Genomic DNA, 24,126 nt, shown 5'->3' on the forward strand with positions numbered 1-24,126 from the left:
AGGGTCCTTCTTCAAAAATGCAACTTTCCCGTTGACTTGTATTGAGTACATTGCTGTGTTTCCACTCTGCACACAGCCTCCTCGGGGTTCCTGGATATTTACCATAGGTGGTTCCTTCTGTGTCCAGCTCTTCTGAGTCTCCTGGTCCAAGTCTCGACTTAAGTCACAGTTTGCATTGCACTTTCTTAGTATATGGTTTGGTCTCCCCCTGAAGATCACTGTGTATTGTGCTTACCTGGTTGCATTTAAAGTATTGTGTGTAATTGTGTTGATATCTCCAGATAGGAGATATACCAGTGTGTTAGTGAGTGTTGTATAATAAATGCACATATTTATTATAAATACACTGTGTGGTTCTTTTGTGTTTGACCTACACTACATGATTAGATCTGGTGAAACAAGCTGCTTAACACTCCTTCTGGACTAAGCCTGAAGGCTGCTCTCCACAGCTACCACTTATTGAGCTTTCTAAGGTTGTCTGAGACCACTACAATCACCATATGGGTTGTCTGGATTAGTGCAAGGTGCTTCATTTAAATAGGTGTGCACCATATACTAATCCAGCCTCCTACAATGTGCATTCATTATACAACTCCTTCCTGGTTAATTGATAACATTTGTTAAACAGTCCACTCTTTCCATTGCCATTGCAACCTTGGAAAGCTCTTGTAAAGTCGAGAACAAGAACATTTTCTCTCACTGACTAGTCTCTCCATGCCATCCAGAGCTCAATTTTGTGAAACTTCCCTAAATATTAGTTGCTGAAGCCTGAGTGTGTATTAGGGCTATAGCAGGAAATTTACGTGCCTCCGACAAGATGCAGTCAATTTAGTTTTGTGTTTGCAGCGAAGACGCCCACATCAGGTACTGTTTAAATGATACATAAGGAGGCATTTTCACATGAAAGACATTTGTTCTATTATGTATCATCATGTTCTTTGTACTATTTTTAGTTCTGATCTGTGCTTCCAGTAGTTGGGACAACTTTTGGATTCTACTTTAAATGTTCTACCATGGCTCTTTCTCTTTCCTAGTGTCAGAAGTTTGGTGCCTTAGTAATCACTTATTTATTAATCTTCAACTTTGATCAATATTGTCACGTAGGTGTTTTACCCTTTGTGTTTTTTTTCTCCTATCTGTCACCCTCTTAAAGAGGCCTTTATCACATTTCACATATACTATTATGTGCAGGGTGGCAGAAGTTACCCTTTCCTCAGGCAGTCAAAAGGGAAATTGAACAGACCTGCTTAATGCCCAGTGTGATTCACAATAAAGTCTGAATATGTCAAAACAAATGGAAAATATATATGTATGTTAAAGATGGCGTGAACGCCGGGTAAGCCTCTCCCGGGAGGTAGAGGACTTCACACGTATTCATAGCAAATTATAACAATGAAAAGCAGGTGGAACAGTACCACATGAGGATCATCAATCTTTCGTGCCGGTTGAGGTTGGTATACGATTGGCCGTACCATGAAGAAGTAGTAGCGGTTTAGGCCAGGTGTCGTTCAAAGAGGAAAACTTTGAGGTCTTATATGAAGGTGGTGACCTGACTTGTGTTAAGGTGGAAGCTCAGCAGTAGAGAGTTCAGATTCTTGTGGTTCTTCCAGAGAAGGATTGGTTCATGTATTGTTCATAATTCAAGGTGGGGTTTTGAGGAGGAGCAATTTAGCATTTCTTGAATCTCAGTATGCGCCTAAGATTTTCAGTTTCTCTGAGAGATACGAGGGTAAAGAGAAGTGAAGAGCTTTATGAGTGGTGCAGGCACTTTAAAATTGAGATCTCGCCTCTATGGGAAGCCACTGAAGGGAGCATAGAATGGGGGTGATGTGATGGAATTTCTTGTGTCCTGTCACAAAGTGGTCTGCTGCATGATGTAGGACTCTTCTGAGTATACCTATGTGTACTTTGGGAGTGCCAAAAACGAGTGCAATTCGGTTGTCAAATCTATAGAGCATGAGCACCTGGACTACAGATTTTAGATTTTGTGCTTGGGTTGAGGTTGCTTATTCATCAAAGCAGCCTTAGCTAAAACCGGGCACTCCTAGCCGTGGAGGAGACATGGCGCTGGAGGTTAAGATATCTTTCGAGTTTGAATCCAAGAGATCTGGCATTTGAAGGATGGTGGCAGCCATCAGTGCTCAGGAGGAAATCCATCCAGTCTTGGATCAAAGAGTTAGAATTTCTTCTCATCTCTCCAAACAAAGCATATTTTACTTGGTTTAGTTTGAGGTGGTTGTTTACAATACAAGTTTTAATTCTATTCTTGTATGAGACTTTCAATTAGATTTGGGTGTCGTCAGCGTATTGGTGGAAGAGAACTACTGAGTTCCTAAAATCAAGCAGAGGGATTTGAGGTAGAGGTTGAAGAGAGCGAATTGGGGAGCGAATTGAATCTTGGGGGACCCCTTGTTGCAGGCTGATTGGATCTGAGACCGCATTCACAATTTTAACTATTTGGGAGCAGTTTGTTAGGTATGAGGTAAACCACATAAGGACGACGTCATCAATATGCATTCATTGTTTGTGGGTATTTAACAAAGACAAATGGTTGACTGTGTCAAACGTAGCAGAGAGGCCGAGGAGCACAAGTAGACAGGAGTTACCAGTGACAAGGATGTGGAGGACATTGTGTACAATCTGCAGAATTGTAATTTCCGTGCTGTGACCATGATGGAATCCGGATTGAAGGGAGTCAAGGAGGTTGTTGTCCTCGATGTGGGATGAGAGTTGGGAGGCTACTCAACTTTCAGTCATTTTGCCTGGGAGTGGTAGGATGGATACTGGGCAGAAGTTGTTAAAGTCATCGGGGTCCAGTGATTGATGTTATTTAGGAGAGGAGTAATTTGATCCCCTTTTTAGATAGTCTGAGAACAAGCTTTGATCCAGGGATGAGTTAACTAGGGTTGTTCAAATGGGAAGAAGCAGGGATTTCCTGATAGAACAAGGAATGGCATTGCAAAGGTGTTTAGCGGGTTTCATCCTGCTTAGAGTTAGAAGTAGATCTTCCGTCTGAGATTGGAGAGAGAGTACTATGACTGCAGTAGTTTGCAAGGCAGTTTTTGCTTGGTTACAATATTGAGTTTGGCCAGAAGGGAGATGTCAATGTTTTTTTTTACTTTTTAGTCGAAGAACTCTGCAGAGTTATTGCTTAGGATCTCCGATTCCTTAAATGGGTGGTTGGAGGGAGGGTTGTTGGTTTGATTAATTACCTCAAATAGTTGTTTCGGTCCGTTCTTTGCCGTATCTAGGAGGGATCTGATATGTGATGCATTGGCTTTAAAGATGTGGCCTTTGTAGTTTTGTCTCGCTGCAAGAAGCTTTATTAAACATAATGGTGAGGGTGCTCATCATCAGTCTTTCTCCAAGTATGATATTTCTTCTTTCTTCGTAGAGGGCTTTGGAGTCCAGGGCAAGAGAGTTTTGGTCTTATGTATTTGCTCTTGATGGCTGTAAAGTCCCTGATCAGGAAGTCCATGCAGGAGTTGAAATTAGCCATTGCCTCATTGATGTCGAGTTGAGGAACTATCAAGGAGAGTTTTCTTAGGGCTAGGTCAGTCATGGTTTCAATATAGATGTTACTGGTGTCTGTGAACCACATTTTTTCTTTCTTCAGTTGCCCAAGGGTTTTCTTGTTTGAGAAAGACACTGTGAAGGGAATCTGCAGGTAATCGGACCAAGTCACTGGGGGTCACTTGAGGAAATATGAATTTTGTGATCAGTTATGTCCCCTATCGTAGACCCCAACGGCTCCATGTGCATGCTATAAGTACATGTATGTTCCCTCCTGCTCCAGTTCTGAAGACGCAAATATATGTGCGTCCACCGTCAACATGTCCTCTTTCAGATCCGCCATGAATGGGTCAGATATTCCATTCCTAAGTATGAAAGGCCACCGACTTTATGTGGTTCACTTTCCACATCTCACAGATTCGGGCGAGTAGGCCCGAATTCTGTCATCAAGCCTTTTCTTGCCTTCTGCCTCTGAAAGCTCCAGTCTGAGCCTGCATCCGTGACCATGAACTTTGTCCTACTCCCTGCGCGGCTAACGGTGCCTGATCCACCATATTGCCTGCCAAAAACTGTATTTCACCTTCGAGATTATCTCCTTCGCTCCTCATCCGATGCATTCCTGTCTAGTAGTTTAGGTAAACATTCTTCCAGCTACCGTGCAAAGGGCCAGGCTTCGCTGTCCTCATGCAAGTAATTCATAGCCCCGTTACCATGGAATATTCCTACCCCCTCGCATCTAGTGTAGACACTTAGACGCTTGTACACGCACTAACAGTCAGTATAGTCAGTATAGAATAAGATTCTATCCTAAGAGACCTCTCCTTTTGGATAACACAGTTCTTTAAACATAGGATATTAGATATGATTTGGAATTAGGTTGACATAACCCCAGACTTCTGTCTCCACATGTAGAGCTAAATGTCAAGTCTCCTTCACCCTCTAGTTGCACGTCAATCACACGTCATGCAGCTGCGCGCGCATCTCTGCCACATATTTCTGCTGACATTGCAGGATTCTTTTATGGATCCACCTACTTGTAACATCATGTTTAAATGACGTATTTTAGTTACACCCATGTTTAGTTACGTATGTACAGTTTATCTGAGTTATCAGCTGTCACGCCTCTTGCATCTGTTTCACTGTAATGCATTTTCTATAAAACCGCTTAACTGTCAATAATATATGTCCCTTCCTTCCTGAACTTTCGTGGTGATGGAACAGAAGGCCCACAATTCGAATTGTCTTCCTTTTTCTTGGAATAAAGCATTTTTAAACCTCTAATACCACGGATTCTGCCTCTTATATTTTCTGAGTTATTCATGATAGACTTTACCGCATAAAAAATAGTACCGGTAACGAAATATTTACCACACACTGGTCAATAGATGGTGTTCTGGAGATGATCAGGTCGAAAGTGCCGCTTTTGGAGTGTGTGGGTTTTTGGCAGTGTTGTTGGAGGCCATTGTCTTCTAGAAAATCAGCAACATTGTCCAGACATGTATTTCCTTTGAAGCCCCAGGGGAGGTTTTAAGTCACCATTAACGTAATGCTGCCAGAGCTGGTTAATTGTGGTTAAAGGGTAAGTTGCGATTTTGGGTGTGCATGAACAATGGAATTTGCGTACAGTTTGAGATATTGGTGGGGATTGACAGGCAGTTTTGTGTTTGGCTGGGGATCTGAGTATCGGAGGCAATGGTAGGATGTGGGTGGGGTGGAGTGGCCAGATGTGGATTGGTAAGGTGAGAAGGTTTCGGCAGGCGATTGCTCATATTGGATGTGATGGGAGTTGGGGGGGGATTTAATGGCCTGGAGAATTGTCGGCAAGCAAATGAGGGTGGTGTGGAGAGAGAGTTGAAGGAGAAAGGGTGTTTTCTGCCTTGCAGGTGGGAGGGTGTGCGGAATAATGTTGAAGGTCCTGGGTGTAGGGATAGGTGTCTGGGTCCTGCTGAAGTGTTTGGCAGGTGGATGAGTGAGGTCAGGGGCGAGAGGATTTGAGGAAAGTGTTGGATTACGGTGTGTTGAGTGGAGGAGAAGCCAGATGTGCAAAGCGTTGAATGTTAGGTGGAGTTGAGGAAGGAGAGATAGGCTAAAAGGGTCGGCGATTTTATGGGTTGGGATGTGAGTTAGCTGGGAGAGATTTATGAGTGGGAAAGATATTGTCAACCAAGGCCAGGATTTAATTGTTTACTTGGAACATAATTTTCCCTTTTTTGAAAATGGATATTGCAAGATTACCGGGTAGACCAAGGGGGAGATAATTTACATTTTTCGTCCAAAGGAGATGTTTTACAGTGAGGAGGCTCAAAACTTATTTTGTAAGGAGATGTACCATAGATTGGTGTTAAGTGGAGGAGGTATTTTTTAAGGGCTGCTTTCCGCATGCAGTGGTAGTGGTCTGCAAACATTGCAAATTTTTCTTCGAGTATTTAGAGAGGTTAGCTAATCTTAAGTGTAGACACCTCATTTAGAAAAGTGGTTTGAGGGTGATGTGGTGTCGGTAAGTGTAGATTACATGATTATGAGGTGTGTCGATCGGGTTGGAAGTGAAAAGGATCAATTCCAGAAAACACTTTAAAATATGAACTACAGCTGCCTCAATGAGCCCTGGGTGACAGTCAAAGTAAAAAAAAAGGGCATGTAAAAAATGTATACAAGCAATCTCATATGAATTTATATTTGAGAATCATGTCTGGGCCTTAGAAAAATGCCAAACCGAGAACAGAAGGCTGGTATTTTTCCCGGGGAAAAGTGACAACCCTATGTGGGAGGGATTTAAGTTGTGAGGGTAGTTTCAATAAGTAGTTGACCGACCCGAATTGCTTGTGTTAATCTTCTTGTGGTGAAAGCTATTGTGATGGATATAATGTGTGAGAATTACTGTTTGTGTTGAAGAACTGTTTCCGGTTTGGTTGTTAACTTGGGCCAGATGATCTAGAGATTTTTGTACCTGCCATCTTTATCTGATCCTCTTTGTCAGTCATTGCTAGCAGCATTGTGTCCAAGTTTTAGGGCTTCATTTGTTGATGGTCTCTGTTTTCTTCTGGTGATGCATCATCACCATGTTTGATTTTGAGGGAGCAGAAGTTGTCAAGTCAGGCTTCTGTTGGTAGAGGATTAAGCAGTTTTTTGGTTGGGCTCATTTTGGTAGGAATTCAGTTTGATGTGAAAAAAGAAACTTGAGTGACTTCAGCATGTAGTCCTTTTTCGGTCAAGCCTACAGTGCGCAGTGCGCATGTGCTGTCTGCAAGATCTGCTGTCATCAATAATACCGCTCTATTCCCGTCTGTTACTTACCATTGGTTCAACTCCTGTGTCACTCATCAGTGCTGCCTCCTCACTGGTACAGGCAGTGAAATGTCACTAACGCTGTTCAGCAGACAAGCACCGGCTAAGTACAGTGTCATACGCTTGCCGCGCTTTTCAGTTGTTTTAACCGAACAATTTTTTTTTTAAATTGTAGCTTTCTGCCCATCGCTTTTCCGACCGGTGCTGCTTCTTTAATTTGTTATTTCTTTAGCAGAACACTTCATATGCCATGCTGCGCACTACCGTATACCGACTCAAAACCTTTATGCTAAACCCCTCCCCCCCCCGTTTTGACAATTTCCACTTGCGGCTGCCTCCAGACCGCAAAAGGCTGGCACCCAACACCAGAACTACTTGCTTTGAAAATGCTTGTATGTAGCTGCACCCACAGCGTGCACCAGTCCCATTTCGAGGAATCCTATCAATTTCAGGTTTACTTTTTAAAAGTGTTTAGTTCCTGTCTTTTTGACACAGAGTTGCTGTTCTGGGTTTCCGAGGGAGATGCTCCTCCCCCTTCTTCTAAGCGGTTGCAAAGGGAACCTGAAAAAGACATGAGTGTCTGCAAAGTTTTCACTCGCCCCATAATTCCTCAAGTAATTCTAAGGGTTTGACCTGGACTAACGAGAACCCTAGCATTGTTAGCTCTGGGGATGCTAAATTAACATTCCTATATCCTCATTTTCAACACAGTAGGTAATTTGTAAATGGGCAGCACCACCTCAGCATCAGTGCAGCATCTCCTCAGCACAGCACCAACTCAGCATCACTCAGCCCCGTCTGAGCACCAGCACAGCACCACCTCCTCATCAGTACACCACCACCAGTGTACCATCAATTTAGCACACGCGCAGCACCACCTCAGCAGCACCTCAGCATCAGCATATTACCATCTCCGCATCAGCACAGCTCCATCTCCGAATCACTCAGCACCACCTCAGTCTGCCCTCGGAATCTGGCATCTGCTGATTCTCCTCTAGTGTCCATCCGCTGCTTGTGTTGCAATTCAGGTACTATTTCCCAACGTCCACCCTCCCTTTGCTTTTGTCCCCACCCACTCATAACAAAAAGAAAAGCAATAACAAGCAAGCGTTATAAGAGGCAGGAAGAAGTTGCCAGCATCGCAAGGACAAAAAAATAATAATAATTTTTAGGTTAATTCTTTTTTTAATAGGATTGTTCAGTTGTACATAATGTCTTCTTGGTTATATATAAGGGAACACAAATGCTTATGACACTTTTTTATTATAACTTTTTAACATGCTACACAGCAGCCACAGTGCTCTACAATATAGCTTAAACACATTGGCAAAGCAATATCTCTGGCTAAACACTTATTGTCAACATGCCAGGGCTTGTTTATATCTGTTACCTAGGAGGTGGGTCGTTGTCCTGTAGTTCTCCTTTTGTTTCTTTGTGGAGAGTTTATCCTGTTGACCTCTAGGTTTTTAAAAAATCTTTTTGTATTTTCTATTTTTATGATTGGAATCATTTGTTGAGGGGTGAGTCTTTCATCAGATTAGGGTGATGTGGGTTTTAAAAAGGGCAATTGGCTGTTTTTTGTTTGGTGGGGGGAGGAGCCTCAGTTGCGGGTCTTATTCTGTGATTCTCAGCAGCATGGAGTTTTTCACCTTTGGCCTCTATCTAAGCGATTGCTTGCCACACTAGTTTTAAATGTAAGACCCTTCACTCATGGCACTTCTGTAGTCTCATTTATAAATCGTGGATTGGGGTCAAGAGCAAACCTCCCGGGCTTGCACAACATCGGCCAATGCTCTTACCTATAGTAGCCGCTCGTTCGACTCCAGCTAGTCGCTCGCACCCTCACATCATATCCCTCCGTATCAGCATCCCCATCCATCCATGTACGCAAGGGCCCGCGTTAGCGCTGGTGGTGCCTGGTGCGACAATCTTTTTGGTGCCCCCCCATAACCTCCACGAATTCCCTCACTACCACCATCCAACTGTGTGCCATATCTCTCCATAACTTCTCTCTGACATATATTTCATTTTTTTAAAGCGCTACTCATAGTATGTTCACACTCAGTTTTTTATCTTCATGGTAGACACCCTCTGCAGCAGGCACTTTATCCCTATGTTCTACTTTATGACGAGTAAAAACTGCCACTAAACAACATTCCGATTTCTCACCAGCAGGAACAGAGTTCTCAAGACATTTTTATTGTTGCCTGAAAACTGCTGGACGCACAAGGAAGCTCACGTGCTTTTAAACCAATAGCTATTTTTAACACATCGCCCACCCCCCATCAAAGTTAGGGCCAGGTGCTGCGAAACTGGTCGCACCGCCCTAAAGTCGGCTCTGCATGCACGACGGCAGTGCTGAAGAAGGGAAATCTCGATGGACCTGTGTTGTAGATGAATCTCAGGATACTTCTAGTTAGTTACATGTAGGTTTATTGTAAGACACAGCTGAGCGCACACCTCACCTGCTGACCAGACCATCCACTGACATGAGTAGAACACTCCGGTACAAGTTAGAACACACATAGGTATTCTGTGAGGCTAAGGAGGTAAGAACACAAAGGAAGGACTAACGACCACTGTCAGTCATGTTACACGAAGTACTGATTTACAACACATCTTCCTCCTCTACAGAAAAATGAAATAAATAAACAAATCACAAACATGAAGCTTAATGGGTGGGAGACAAAAACAATAATCATTAAGACAGATAAGAGGTCTACAACGTCTTGAACTAATTTTAGTTTGTGAAGGCAAAAGAACGTTTAGGGGCAAAGTGTGTTAAGAGTGAAATGTGAGGTGAGACACATCACCCAAAACAACTAATATCTATCACCACCACCTACTCCCCTTAGACTGACAAAAACTGGAAAAGACAGTCCACTTTCTCCAATCTGTCCTTGACCAGCAAAAAACAAGAGAGAATTCACTTCCTTCAATCTGTTTCTATCTACCATCACTTGCCGCTCCAAGTTGAAGATGAACAGCTCAATAGATGCCTCCATCCTTTATAGGTACTACAGTCCTGAGTACTCGTCGAGATTTCCAAGTGCAGTACTGTGAGAAGTTGGCCTGATATATGATGTCACTAATTCTAGTGAAAACCTTGTATCAGTCCAAACAACCCTTATGGTGATTGGTTGTAAAGTCAACCTTATAGACCAGCTATCCTAGTGGTAGCATGGACAAGAGCAGTCTTAGGCTAAACTCTGAATGGCATGTGAAGCCAGCTGTTATACCATATGTAATCCCTTGAATACCAAATGAAAGGACACCACAACAGATATATATATATATAAAATAAAGTGTATTTATTCTAGTCAAACCCTCAGCACTCTTTATGAGATTCGAGGTAAGTACAACACAGTCTTATTCAAGCATACATTAAGTCACACAGGTAAGTAATACAGTTAGGCCCTAGGGGCCACGCAAACCATATACTAAAGAAGTGGTATAAGGACCACTGTCACGGAAATAGAATAGGCCTAGGCCTAGGGAATCGCTGGGGCTACACTACACTACCAACAGTTAGGAAGTGGGAGGCCCATGGGATTCAGGTGCAGAGTGGAAACACTCACGCGTAATGCGTATAATCGATAGAAATAGTACAGTTTAGAATTAATAAGATTTAGAACACTTCTGAAGTAGCTAGGAAGTCGAGACTTGAGAACTAGACACTAGGATAGTCAATACCCTGATGAGCACCGGAGTACCCAAGTTACCTAGCCCACGGGCTGCGGGTGCATAGGTGTGAACTTGCGTAGGGTTTCGTCGTCGACTCCTATGGATGCCTGAAGGAAAGATGCTGACAGGCAGTCAGTGAAGAGTGTCCGGTGGATCCCAAGGTCGGGATCAAGAAGCAAGGATACCTGCAAGCAGAAGGGACAGAGTCTGGGTCACTAGCCAGTGACCACGTGGAACCAGGAAGGAACCAGGCGATGTCGGGAGATTGCAGGTGAAGAGGTGAAGCTTGTCACAGCAGCCACGGGTACCAGGAGACGTCGAGGACGACCAGGACCGGGAGGCGAGTTGTCCCACGAAGGCTCGTGCTGTCGGGGGCGTCGAAGTCGAACTAGGACTCACGAAGCCTTGGCAAGCGGAACCCACGAAGAATGGAGAACTTGCTTCTGGTGCAGACCAGGAAGGTCTGGGGTGCTTCTCTTTTACAGAGGAGCAGGAGCCAGTCTGGAGGAGCCGAACCAGCAGTGGAAAATCGAAGGTGTGTCGTCGCAAAGGTTACTAGCCAACGGGCAAGCAACCGGACAGACGCGGCAAGCAGGAAAATGCAGAAGGGCCCCACGCAGGACTCGTGGAGTGTGGGGGGCTGATCTTCGGTGCAGATGGTGCTTGGGGTTGGGGCTTCTCAATCCCCGGTGCACAACCTCGAGGGTACCTCAGAAGCTGCGCTGGAAGATACTCGCCACTTTTCCCAGGTAGCCGGTCCCACGTCTCTCGTCGCCTCCACGGATCTCAGCTCGGCTGTGGATGTGGATCAGGGTCGAAGAAGTCTGGAAGTCAAGGCTCTGGTCAGGCTCTGCAGTCGGTCCCTCGTAGAACTTCAGCAAAGCAAAGGGCAAGTCTCTTGATGGTGCCTGTTCGCACAGGGTGACCACTCCTTGGCCACAAGGGAGATTCTTCAGTCTTCTTCTTTCGTCGAATGTCGAAGGTCCAAAGTTTCTGTTCAAGTTGCAGGTTCAGGATAATCTAATCTCCTGGGGCCCAGCTACCACACTTATACTAATCTGGGGGGCTGGGTTGCCTGCTAGGTCACGCCTTATGGGTGGGACCTGGGAGGGGGGTGGTTACACCCCCTTCCCTTTGTCCAGTTTCGCGCCAGGACTGGGGCTGGAGTGCTTCAGCACCGGTTTGAACTGGACTATGCATGGGACACCTTGTGTGCCCCAGGCAGTGTCTAGTTTCTTTCATCCCTCCCTGCCCCAATACACTAAGGCCTGTCTGGGGTGGTGCTCGCACCTCCCAAGGCAGGAAACCTATTGTCCAAGCCTCCCATGCCGGGATCACTCCCAGCAGCAGGAGGTCAGACTTGTGTCGTGGCAGCAGCATCCATTTTGTGATGCTGGGGCTCTGGTTAACTTTAACCGGGTAAGTAGGTTTCAACATGTCTTCTCCCTCTAGAAGGGAGGGATAATATCCCCATCACCAGAAATGGGATGGGGGTATTATTCCAAAGTGTTAGACACCTTACACGACATGTTTTGATAAAGCCAAACCATAGTTACCATAACCGTTTAAGATTATAAGGCACTTTAAGAGTATATGGTAGGCTATATCATAGAACAGCTATAAGGACATGGTTCCGAAAGCTGCAGACAGGCTCAGCTCATGCTAGAGCACCATCTCACATGTTACCAAGCACTCTGCCTCCAGGATTGTTAAGGCCTGACATAGGAGTGGCTGATAGGTGCACATGTGTCTATATATAAGGGTAGATATAGGTATACTATATCTAAGCAAGGGGTGATTACATGACCTTGCCCCAGCTGAGTGATCAGCCAGTTGTGTCTGATTGGAAGGCCAGACCAGGGGTGGCATAATACATGCTGCAGCCCCTGGGAGGCCTAGGGTACACCTATGCCCTGGGTACCTAGGGTACACTGTACAGGGTCCAATAAGGTGATCCTTACCAATTGGGTATGCGCCTAGGGTACATGGAGTCCATTTTAAAGAGAGAGCAGACAGCCTGAGACCCTGGATGGCAGGATCTCAGGCCAACTAAGTCGGAAAACCAGCTAGACACTAGGTAAAAAAGTTGGGGGTAACCATAGTCAGATATCCACCTTCCTACAAGTACCGCATGTGATGTTTGGAGTTTTTATTCTAGCTTGAAGTTTTCTTTCTTCAAAGGGTGGACACTTAGTCCTGGTTGTAATTTGCTCTGTCCAGTCTTGCTTTTGTTTTTTTTCTTCTTTGGTTCTGAGTCTATCCCCAATTTCTGTGTTCTTTGTCGTGGGCCTAATTTTCTTTTTCAAAGATTCTGGATTCAAAAACCCGGTTTTAGATCTGGGCTTTTGTCTCCATTCGACCTTTGTCCCCTCTCAGTTCTGGTTCTTGTCCCCTCCTGATGCCTGTTCTGGGACCTTTGTCCCCTCTGGTACTGGTTCTGGGACCTTTGTCCGCTCCGTACTCTGGTTCTAGGACCTTTGTTCCCTCCTGCTTCTGGTTTGGCTCTCAGTAGCCATTTCCTCATTTTAGTCTCTATGCCACGGTTCTGGTTCCTTTGGGACTTTTGTCCCCATCTGTACCCAGTTCTACTTGCTCTGCTTATTGTCAGTACGTGCTGCATTGCGCTTCTTCCTACCCGCCCTAACCTGTCTCAGAAAAGCACCACCTGGTGAAGAGCGTCAAGGGCTGCTAGAACATTATGAGCTTCTCATTTTGTGAAGAGTGAAACTCCTACCTCCACTATACCAGTTCCTACCGCACTTTCCTTATATCTGATTGCGGTGATCGTGAATAGCTCCAGTTCCTCTGGATGAAGGTTTCCACTAAGCTTTCCGTGTCTGACACGGTCCTATTTAATAGTTTGTGTGGAAGCAGTCAATATGCTCTGGTGAGGAGCGACTTGTGGGCGGTAGGCGTTTTGTGAAAATTTGAACCACAAGGAAAATTTGAGCCACAAGTTGAGCCTCCTCAGTGTAGGATGAACATCGAGCGCTGAACGTGTGCACTCAGTAGTCTCCTTCCACCTCTCACATTGCCCCTGAGGAGCATCTCCCCCTGGCAGCTGAACAGCCTCCGTATAGCAGTATATTTCAATTGTTATGTAAAAGTCCCAAAAGGTATTAATCAGAAATGGGATGCGGGGTGCCTGCGATCAATTTCTTCTACTTACTTTTGGTCGCAGTGTCGTGACATTTGTAGCTGTGATTCTCCTCTCACTCAAGCTTCCATTTTGCGACGCTGTTGCTTGGTAATGTTTTGCTGATGCGGAGAACGCGCATGGAGGAGGAAGCGTGTGACACTGTTGCCTGGCAACGCTTTGGACATACCGAGATCACGTATACCAAAGGAATCGCGCGCACTCGGTAACTGACAAAGGTGACGTCAGGAGTGCTTCGCATGTAATACCCTTAATTCTCGTTTGTATTAATTATCAGTTAACACTGAGGCACGATCTTTGCCCCCGAACAACACCATACAGCTGACTCACATTTTAGACGAGTGATGACGGGTATTGTGGCATCTAGTTTCTTTTGTCCACATTTGTGACAGATATTGGTTTATACATGTAGGGGGAAACGCACGCACTCGAAACTAACTCACGGTTTGGAAATGTGACGTCAGGAGTGCCTCCAAAAGGTTTTCCTTCTCATCATGTTAAGTGCTTAAACTGTCAAACACCATTAAATAACGCCGGGGCTTGAACCTTGCCCCCGATCACTCTTTTCAGATGCAAATCTTCAGGGTGCTTGACGTTCACACCGGGGCGCTATCTCTTGACATTCACACCGGAGCACAATCTTTGCCCCAATCAGCTCCTTTAATAATGTCATTGTCACTACAAACAGGATTATTTAGCGTCGGGGTTAACTTTGCTCTCACTCGGCACTTCAGTTTATATGACGCATGCAGGGAGGATCACACGCAGACCAGCAATTAACTCGCGGTTGTGGCGAGTGACTTGTGAATAATTTGCTTCCTCTTAGTTTCTTTTCCTTTAGTTTTCACTCGTTTCTCAGGTTATTTTCCTCTTGTGGCCACGTTGGTGGCAGTAGACTGGTGGAATGCCGTGTGTTCTTGGTACACTTTTGTTTTCTTGGTTTTGTTTCTTTTGAGTTTTCCCTCGTTTTTGTCCGGTTTCTTGTTGCTTTTGACCACGTTACTGGCAGCAGATGGGTGGACTGCCGTGGGTTCTTGTTGCGAGATGCTGCTCGAAGCTGTAATGGTTTCCTCTCTGGTCTGGTCAGCCAAATCGTTGCCAAATTTTTGTAGATGAATCTCAGGATACTTCTAGTTAGTTACATGTAGGTTTATTGTAAGACACAGCTGAGCGCACACCTCGCCAGCTGACCAGACCATCAACTGACAAGAGTAGAACACTCCGGTACAAGTTAGAACACACATAGATATTCTGTGAGGCTAAGGAGGTAAGAACATAAAGGAAGGGCTAACGACCACTGTCAGCCATGTTACATGGAGTACTGATTTACAACAGCCTGCAGCTGCCAGGGACTTCCTCACAGCTACGTCACTCGTTCACTAGGCTGCAGCCGGTACCCCTTTCGCAGCGCTAGGCTGTCGTCATGGATGTGCAGTGGTGCGGCTTTCACAGCACCAGCGCAGCATTTGGGTCCCGAACACGCCGCAGGATCAAAGGATTAGCAGCACCCCCCTCCACTCACAGTCTGCAATCTGGAGAGCGACACGTCGCGCTCAGGGTACCACCCTGTTCAAAGAACCCGCTTCAGTTCCCACAAGCGAATCCAGGTGCAGGCGGGACCAGATGCATGAGATCACGTCACCAGAGACCAGGGTGATAATCCCACCATGTAGTGTGGACGGTTGGAAGATGGTGCCAGGTTTCCAAGGTCCCTCGATGTCCTGGCATCCTTCCCAGTATCCAGTGCTGTGAAGGGCTCGGTCCAGTGGTCAGATCAGTTTGATCTGACAACTTTGGCATCTCCTCACACTCTGACAGTTGATTGTGTATGAGGGTGATCCCGCCCCGAACTGGGTCCGTTAGTGTCAGACGTGCAAGAGAGCTTGCGCGTCTGTGGTAAAGCTAAGCACAGAGCAAAATGATTTTCCACTAAAAAGAGATGAATTAGCTACGACAAGCCTGCATTGGGTAATACTTACCTGACATGAAGTTCTCTGAATCTAAATAACTAATATTGTTCGCTGAAATCATAGGAGTCCCCAGCAAGCAGTCACGAACTACTGAGTAATTATTCTCAATTCCGAGTTAATTCACTTGAATGCAATCTTTTGAGTCGATACTTTATGATTTTTACACATAAGTAGTAATCCCCATTCTTACAATATGCATTATACTTTAAGGTTTGCTTGAACTGCTCCACTAACTTTCAGGTACATTTTGGCCCTTGACCCTTCAAGTATTCTCCTCTATGATACCAAATCTTTCCTTAATTACAAATTTATTATGATATTTCAGTGCAAATAATTTAATATCGACCTTTTGTGGATGCATTTATATGGTTTAATTTTTGTTCTATGACCTACAATTCAAGAGTTAAAAGTGAAGAATCTTTTGTTTTTTGTGTTTTAGTAATGCAGTATGGAAAAGGCAAGTCATGTTATTACAGGTTCCTGACAAAAGGACAACAGTGGATATGGCTTCAGACTCATTACTATATCACTTACCATCAGTGGAATTCCAGGCCCGAGTTTATTGTCTGTACACATACAGTTGTAAGGTAACCACAAACTTTATGTTGATTTGTGAGTTTATCAAATAATTTACATTAAACTAAATGGCTTTATTGATACAGTAGGACAGACTGTCCGCTGTATTTTTTGTTTAAATGGAAGGAACACCCAATTCAATGTTGTCATTGTGTTTGGCAGAGTACTGAGATCTTATTATTGAATCTTTCTTTTATTTTTCTCAAATATTTTTATAAACATTTTTCCTTTTAACACAAATACAATTTACTCTTTCAAGCAGTTGATTAAATATCATCATTACATAGTCATCCATAGTCACAGGTACATATAACATTGATGCATTATCTAGCTTTGCATACTTCTCAGATACCCAATGTCTCAGTCCCACCTGTCCCCTTCTGCACTGCCCTTCTGGGTAAGTTGAGTCGTGGCTAGCAAACCATCCTCCGACAGGTCAAAGTATTGTATCCATGGGTTCTAGATTTTCTTAAACTTCTTTGGGCAACCTCAGGCTATGTATGTGTTTTGTTCCCCTGATATGTATATGTCCATTCCCCTTTTCCACTCACTCAACGTGGGCCGCTGTGCCGTCCCCCATTTGCGCACCAGATCTCGCTTGGCGACCACTAATCACAGGTTGACCAGTATAAATGTTTTCCTGGGGAGATCAACATCTGTAGATATACCTAATAGCACAAATTTGGGGTCCATGGGTATTTTGTCCCCTAATACTTCCTCAAGCTCCTTCAGTACTGTTCCCCAGTATCCCTGTATTTCTTATGGCAGTAAGATGGTAACAGTTCCTTATGAATAAAAGAGGAGAGAATCAGGCAGCCAATTGGGCTGTGGAAAAATGTGAAGTGTCTCCAAGTGGGTTTGAGTGTGCCGAGAAAGAGTGAAGGTACTCCTGTGTGGATCTAGAAGTGCCCTCACACACCCTAACAGGTGTATAGCATCATCATTGGGCTGGTGCTCCTCGTGGGGGTGGCACTGCAGTCCCTCACGGGCCTGTTTGACGGGGCTCTTTGTCGGAGATCTTTAAGGAGTTTGCCGCACTTGTGCATGGGGTTGTGTGGGACTAAGTGGTAGTGGTGATAGTGAGTGAAGTCTAAAAAGAGCCCAAGGACACTAGCAATTTATTAAGGATGTCCTAGGGGTCTGGTTTAAAATATATCACGGGGATGGAGAAGCAACATCAGTTGCCTGTGTGAGAGGGGAAAATGAAACAAATATAATCCCTCTTCTCTCACCCGTGTGGTGAATCGTGTGGGTGTGTCAAGGGGTCGACATGTTTCGCGCTATAAGTAGTCCCTAATGGATCTGGGAGCGCTTCATCAGGACCAAGAGAGTAAGGTATGTCAAATGGGAATCGGGAAAGAAACACCCTATAAACCCATGAGTCCTAAATATAGGAGATACTGTAGAGTAGATAAATAAGGGACACGTCGTCTTTGCGTGTCCCTGGTTGCGGCCTATAGAGGAGACAAAAAACACATAGGGGGTGGGGTGGGGGGGGGGGGGAAAGGAACAGGAACACAATACAAGGCCGTCAATAACAGTCTCAAGTAGTGTGGATAAATAATCTGTGCATGCTGATTGTGTCACAAAGTACCCCAGTGGGGAACCTAACTGGACATATGCATACATGTGGATGGAGGGGGGAGCAAGAATGTCCCTGGCATGCGTTAGACTCAGATATGTGGACTATGTCGAGTGCTGAGCTAGGCGATGAGAATGCTCACTAAAGACAAAACACCGCGGGTCAATGGTGTAGATAGTGTGCATACGGAAAGGGAGTCCATATATCGTTAATCATGAATAGTGGAGATTGGTGATCCGCTGTGCTCCTTCCTAGCAAAGAGGACTACGGAGGTGAGTACAGCGTGGGCATTGTCGTACAAGAAAAGCACACCGTAAAAAAGAGTTCCACAATTCCTACCCTCCCTCTTTCCAGGATAGACCTCGTCAGCTTCGCCGAAAACCAGAGAAGGCAGCTGCGAACAAAAACGGCAAGGCTGTGACACATAAGCCGATCGGGATAGAAACGGCTGGAAAACGGGACAGTGTGCCGGTAATAATACGATATGACAGATGTCATAATGACAGGGTGGAAAGCACTTACTTCGTACTCTTCTTCTGTGCTCCGGATTACCTACCCGGTAGCTTCGGCTGCTGGACGGCAACTAGGGGCGGCAGTATCCATTATATACAAACCCTTCAGGATAGGTGCAGGGGAGTGAAATGACGTGACACGTGGTAGAGCGTAATGACGAGATAATCGTCAGGGGTTGTATGGCGGCCATGTTGGAACGGGATCCAAATACGGGAATCCCAATGATACCGGGATGGCAATCAGAGTTGCGCGAGATTGTGGAACATGAAGTATCATGGCCCAGAGCATGTAATTAAACGGGACAACGGAGAGGGAGTGGGACAATGTAAACTGACCCATAGTGTGCTAAGGATGCATATCCAGTGCATGTATTTGGGAACAAGTGGTAGTCTAGAGACACAGAGATCAGAGTGTCGACTATAGACATGTGGGCGAATATCTGCTGACAGAGATGTGAGGGTATAGTCTCAGTAGTGGTGTAATGCACAGTTAGAAGAGACGGTGTAGGACCACTATGCGGGAGGGAAACATTATCTGTTATATATATTGTATGGTTTTTGTTGTCTCAGGGAACATGAAGCCATATTGTGTCATGTGTGCAGTGAATAGGGCAGATGTTATATGATGCTCCCACTGGGTGGTTTATCTAGTCAGATCAATCCAGGGTATATTATCGTTGAGACCACCACTGTCACTTTTAAGTCTGAAGACCCATCGTTGTTCACGCTCAAACAAAGTGGTTATGGACCATTGAGGGTTGGATTCTATAATGGTCCACTTCAAGCTGTCTGGGGGGTGATTTTTCTCCAGGAAATGCGTCTGTAATCTCGTTGCTGAGCGTTTGCAACGGATAGTGCTTTTATGTTCTCCTATGCGTATCTTTATTGGACGCGCTGTCATTCCTATGTAATATGAACCACAGGGACACGTAATCAAGTATACGCAGTTCTTGGTGTTGCAATTAGTGTGGCGTTTTTGATGCCATGGTCTCGAAAGTCCAAGATCGAGTTCTTTGGTCGCCGTCGTTTGAGGACAGACTGTGCATGTACCGCATGGGTAGTGGCCCATCACGGGGGGTAGCGTCCAAAGGGGTGGTTGTGGGTTGGTTTTATTTTTTGGACGTGTATGTACCAATATATCCCTCAGATTCTCAGTCCTTTTGAATGTGAACAGGGGTGTCGGTCCTGGTGACACATTGCCTGTTTCTAATATCCTCCAGTGCTTCTTGACAACTTTTTGAATTTTGTTGGAATAGGAGGTGAATGATGTCACACAGGTTAGTTTATCAGTTTCCTTCTTCTCTTTTACTTCAAGTAGAGCTCCTCTGTGGTTGTTTCTTGCTCTCTTGCGTGCCTGTCTTATGATGTTAGATGGATAATTTCTTCTGATCAAATTAACAGATAGGGTCTCAGCTTCTTTTTCAAATTCTATTCTGGTGTTGCAATTTCTCCGTAGTCGGAGGAATTGACCTACAGGTAAGTTCTCCCTGAGTGCTTTTGGATGGTGACTTTGAAATAGGAGCAAGCTGTTCCTATCTGTAGGTTTTTTGTAGTTGGTTGTTTTTAGAGTACCCTCTTCAAGTGATATCAGAAGGTCAAGGAAGGGGATGGAATCCGATGACAGTGATCCGACAAATTTCAGGAAGGGATTGATGGTGTTAATCCATGTGAAGAAGGACCGACAGGCCTCCTCATCCCCTTTCCAAAAGATGATGATATCATCTATATACCGGCGCCATAATAGGATGTTGCCGGTAAATGGGTTGGTGTCTGTGAGGATATGTTCTTCTTCGAACCTGGCCATGTAAAGACATGCCAGGCTCGGCGCAAATGTGCTGACCATACAAGTGCCCTGCACTTGGTGATAGATCTTATTTTTGAACGCAAAGAAGTTTTCTTTCAATGCAAGTGAGGCACAATCACAGATGAAACTGATTGGTGTAGAAAAAGGCCAGGGGTTTAGATGGCGTAAGGCACGTTCCAAAACCATCAGAGTGGCATCTTGCGGGATATTAGTATAAAGTGCCTCTACATCTAGGGTGACAAGCAGTGTGATGGATTCTGGTTCCTCAAATTGTTCTATCAAATTGAGTACTTCTGTAGTGTCCCTTAGATAAGTTGGAGTCTTGGTGACCAAAGGCCGTAAGAAAACATCACAAAATTTGCTCAGAGGTTCAAGTAGGGAGTTGATGCCTGACACTATCCCTGTATTTCTTGGCATTCCCAGATCCTGTGAATGTATGTGCCTGTCTCATGAATACATCTAAGGCTGTTAGGAATTTCGGCCCTTCCCATTTTATGTGGACGATGCTTGTCATAGTAAATCCTATCTAAAACCTTAAACTGGATGAGGCGGAGTCGCGACCTAATAGCCACTTCTTGCGGGTGCATCAATGCAGTTTCCCAATCAAGGTTGTTCATGACTCCCAGTTCTAGTTCCCATTTCGCCCTTAATTTTATGAGAGTGTCTGGCTTATTATTTATGATGGTCCGGTATGTCCAGCAGACCGCTGTTTCGCTAATATCCCCCTTAAGGAGTCTTCCCTCTAACAGAGCACATTCTGGGAGATTTTCCATGTCGATTCTCTGCGCCTTCCATGCATGAGCCAACTGTATGTATTTGTAGTGCTGCTTCTGATGCAGATCATATTCTTTTTGGAGATGTGAAAAGGTGGCCAGTTCCTTACGGCCTAATATGTCTTTGATTTTAGAAATATCCAACAAATCCCATTTCTTAAACCCTTTTAATTTTACAAATTCTCGGAGTCTCCCCCCTTCCCAGATTGGAGTGTCTCTATTTGCTTGGTTGCTCCATTCCATTTGTCTTTCTTCTTATTTCAAGGCAGTTACCACCACCTGCGTGGCTGGTGGTAAATTCTTGACTCCCTTTCCGCCATTGAGGTAGTGTGTGTGGGGGCATGTCTCAAATTGTGAACGGTCTAATGCATATGTGGGGTGGTCTCCTGGCATGTGTTCCCAGTCATTTATTACAATTAAGTGGGTCGCCCAGTAATATGCCCTGATATCTGGTAGTGATATACCCCCGTTGTATTGGTTAAGTTGCAATGTGGCAAGTGCCACTCTGGGGGTCCATCACCCCAGAGGAATGTCCTCAGTACCTCGTCCGTCATAACAAAAACTTCCTCTGGGAATGCGTGGTATGTGTTCTGGAGTATGTATAAGAATTTCGGCAGTGTTATCACTTTGTATAGCACCGCCTTCCCGAGGAGTGTTAGGGGCAATGTTTTCCATCGTTCTATGTTGCTATTGAATTCTGTGAGGACGCTGTACAGATTTTGCTTTAGAGCCTCCAGTCTTTTTATAGAAACATATGTACCCAAGTATTTTATCCCCTCCTGTTCTACTTCTTTTTTCACAACCTAATTTTATTGTTGACAGTCTACACATGCCTGGTCTGAAGGAATACCAGTATTACATATGCAGTTTCAAAAAATAATGATATCAACATTTTCACAGTTTCTGTATCGTATTATATAGATTAAACATTTTGCTACAAACCTTGTTATAAACATCAACAATAGTGCCACATTATGTCTGCAGATAAAGCAAGTGGGTTTCATATACGTGAGTCCCAGCCATTCTTCATCATCATAGTAGATATCTGTAATATGTAAGTCCCGGTTCAATACAGTCATTACAATTGTTCTTCAATAGTAGTATCAGGGGGAACAGGTTCTAAATAGAGCTCTCTGTAGTCCACCCAACTCTTCCAGATTTTAAAATGTTTCTGGGGGCACCCTCTCGCCCTAAAGACAGAAATTTCAAGGCCCATTGTGAAGTCTAAGCCCTTTTTCCACACCACCACTGATGGCAGGGATTGATTCTTCCATGCCCTAGCGATGTCTCTCTTTGCCAGGGTTAGGCCAAGGAATAGCATGTAGCGTTTGTATCTATTGCCGCCCAGGCCCTCGGTGATATACACTAAACCTTATTTTTGAAAAGGAGATCAATCAGTAACCCTTGGTATATCAGTAAATCATTTCTTGAGCATGCGAAAGGGCACTAAGTCTGCTCATAAATACTTAATAAATTATTATTCAAACAAAGAACAGAGAAAATGCAACAAACCAAATTCTAACTCACCATGTATTTTATTTATATGGCGAGGCAAGCAAAATACAATACACTCTATGTTAATATTTACGTGTAAGGGTTGCTTCAAGCGGAACGTGCGAGAAGGAGGAGTGCTCAAGTGTGGAGTGATGAGAAAGAAAAGAATTCAAAGTAATGACATAAGGAAAAAACAGTGGTACAATTGAGAATGGGCGGACTGGTTGTTAATCACTGTCCTTTTTGGCCTGGGCACGTTCTAGTTAAGCAATTTCTAATTACAATTTTTACATAGAGATATATTCCCATGTGGCACGTTGGATATGGAGGTTGGGGTCCAGGCCTTTTATTGAAAAGGCGTCGACGTTTCGACCCGTCTTGGGGCCATGAGGGTAAATTAGACCTTGGCTATGCGGGTCTTCTTCAGGATGGGGTGGGGCAACCCAGGGCAGGGTGATGGGCCTTCGTAGTACCCCCCTCTGTGGTTCGTGGGGTGTGGATCGAATCCAATTCTTAAAAGTAGCGGTCCATGTAATCCTGTGGCCGTACTGCGAAAACCTAGGTAGGTTCGCGTGTGCACTGATGTGTAATCTTCAATTATTTCAGACGATCAATCTGAACAGTTGGTAGAGGGAGGTCCGCGTAGTAGGGACGATCCTCATTCAAGCGGGAAATGAATTCCAAGGCTTGAGCCGCATGAAGTCAGCATACCGGTACCGCCTCGACTGGCTGGATACTGAGGCGGTACCGGTATGCTGACATCACCCTGCCCTGGGTTGCCCCACCCCGTCCTGAAGAAGACCCGCATAGCCAAGGTCTAATTTACCCTCATGGCCCCAAGACGGGTCGAAACGTCGACGCCTTTTCTATAAAAGGCCTGGACCCCAACCTCCATATCCAACGTGCCGCATGGAAATATATCTCTATGTGAAAATTGTAATTAGAAATTGCTTAACTAGAACGTGGCCAGGCCAAAAAGGACGGTGATTAACAACCAGTCCGCCCATTCTCAATTGCACCACTGTTTTTTCCTTATGTCACTACTTTGAATTCTTTTCTTTCTCATCACTCCACACTTGAGCACTCCTCCTTCTCGCACGTTCCCCTTGGAGCAACCCTTACATGTAAATATTAACGTAGAGTGTATTGCAATTCGCTTGCCTCGCCATATAAATAAAATACATGGTGAGTTAGAATTTTGTTTGTTGCATTTTCTCTGTTCTTTATTTGAAAAATAATTTATTAAGTATTTATGAGCAGACTTAGTGCCCTTTCGCATGCTCGAGAAATGATTTACTGATATACCAAGGGTTACTGATTGATCTCCTTTTCAAAAATAAGGTTAAGGACCACTGTCTTTTGTACCTGATTGTACCCAGGTCCAAGACCAATTTGGGTGACCCCATTTTTTGTAATGACTACCTCGGTGATATACAGCATGACCAGTCGTGGAGAGAGTAGAATGTCTCACCCCAAAACCTCTGACAAGCATGTGGTCACCCCTCTCCAAAACCTTGACAACGACGTGCACTGCCACACCTTGTGTAGAAAGGTGCCTTTCTTCTGTCTCGCATCACAGGCAATGTGGAGGTGCGATCAGACCGTCCCCCAATCACCACACCACGCGGGGACTCCAGGGCTTCCACCCAGTCATCCTCATCCAGGGCACCCAGGTCTTGCTGCCACTTATCCCTAGTTATGTGTAATGCTGTAGGTGTATTGTTAAGGAGTGTACAGTAAATCTTGGTGATCTTATGGTCTCACAGCTCGCCCATG

At 44.8% G+C, this 24,126-nt stretch overlaps 1 protein-coding gene across 9 annotated transcripts in view; it reads left to right on the forward strand.

Moving 5' to 3' along the window:
• The window catches only part of CLOCK (clock circadian regulator), a 2,260,868-nt gene that overhangs the window by 1,543,637 nt on the left and 693,105 nt on the right, over positions 1-24,126 (forward strand). For 8 of the 9 annotated variants that reach the window (XM_085642074.1, XM_085642079.1, XM_085642078.1 and 5 more), the window contains one exon: positions 16,049-16,196. The exons of the other annotated variant lie outside the window; for it this stretch is intronic. In XM_085642074.1, coding sequence (XP_085498200.1) covers positions 16,049-16,196 — 148 coding nt within the window. The remainder of the gene's footprint in view (positions 1-16,048; positions 16,197-24,126) is intronic. 9 annotated transcript variants of the gene reach the window in all.

Source organism: Triturus cristatus, chromosome 2_2 (genome assembly GCF_964204655.1).
Source record: "Triturus cristatus chromosome 2_2, aTriCri1.1, whole genome shotgun sequence".
NCBI classification, from domain to species: domain Eukaryota; kingdom Metazoa; phylum Chordata; class Amphibia; order Caudata; family Salamandridae; genus Triturus; species Triturus cristatus.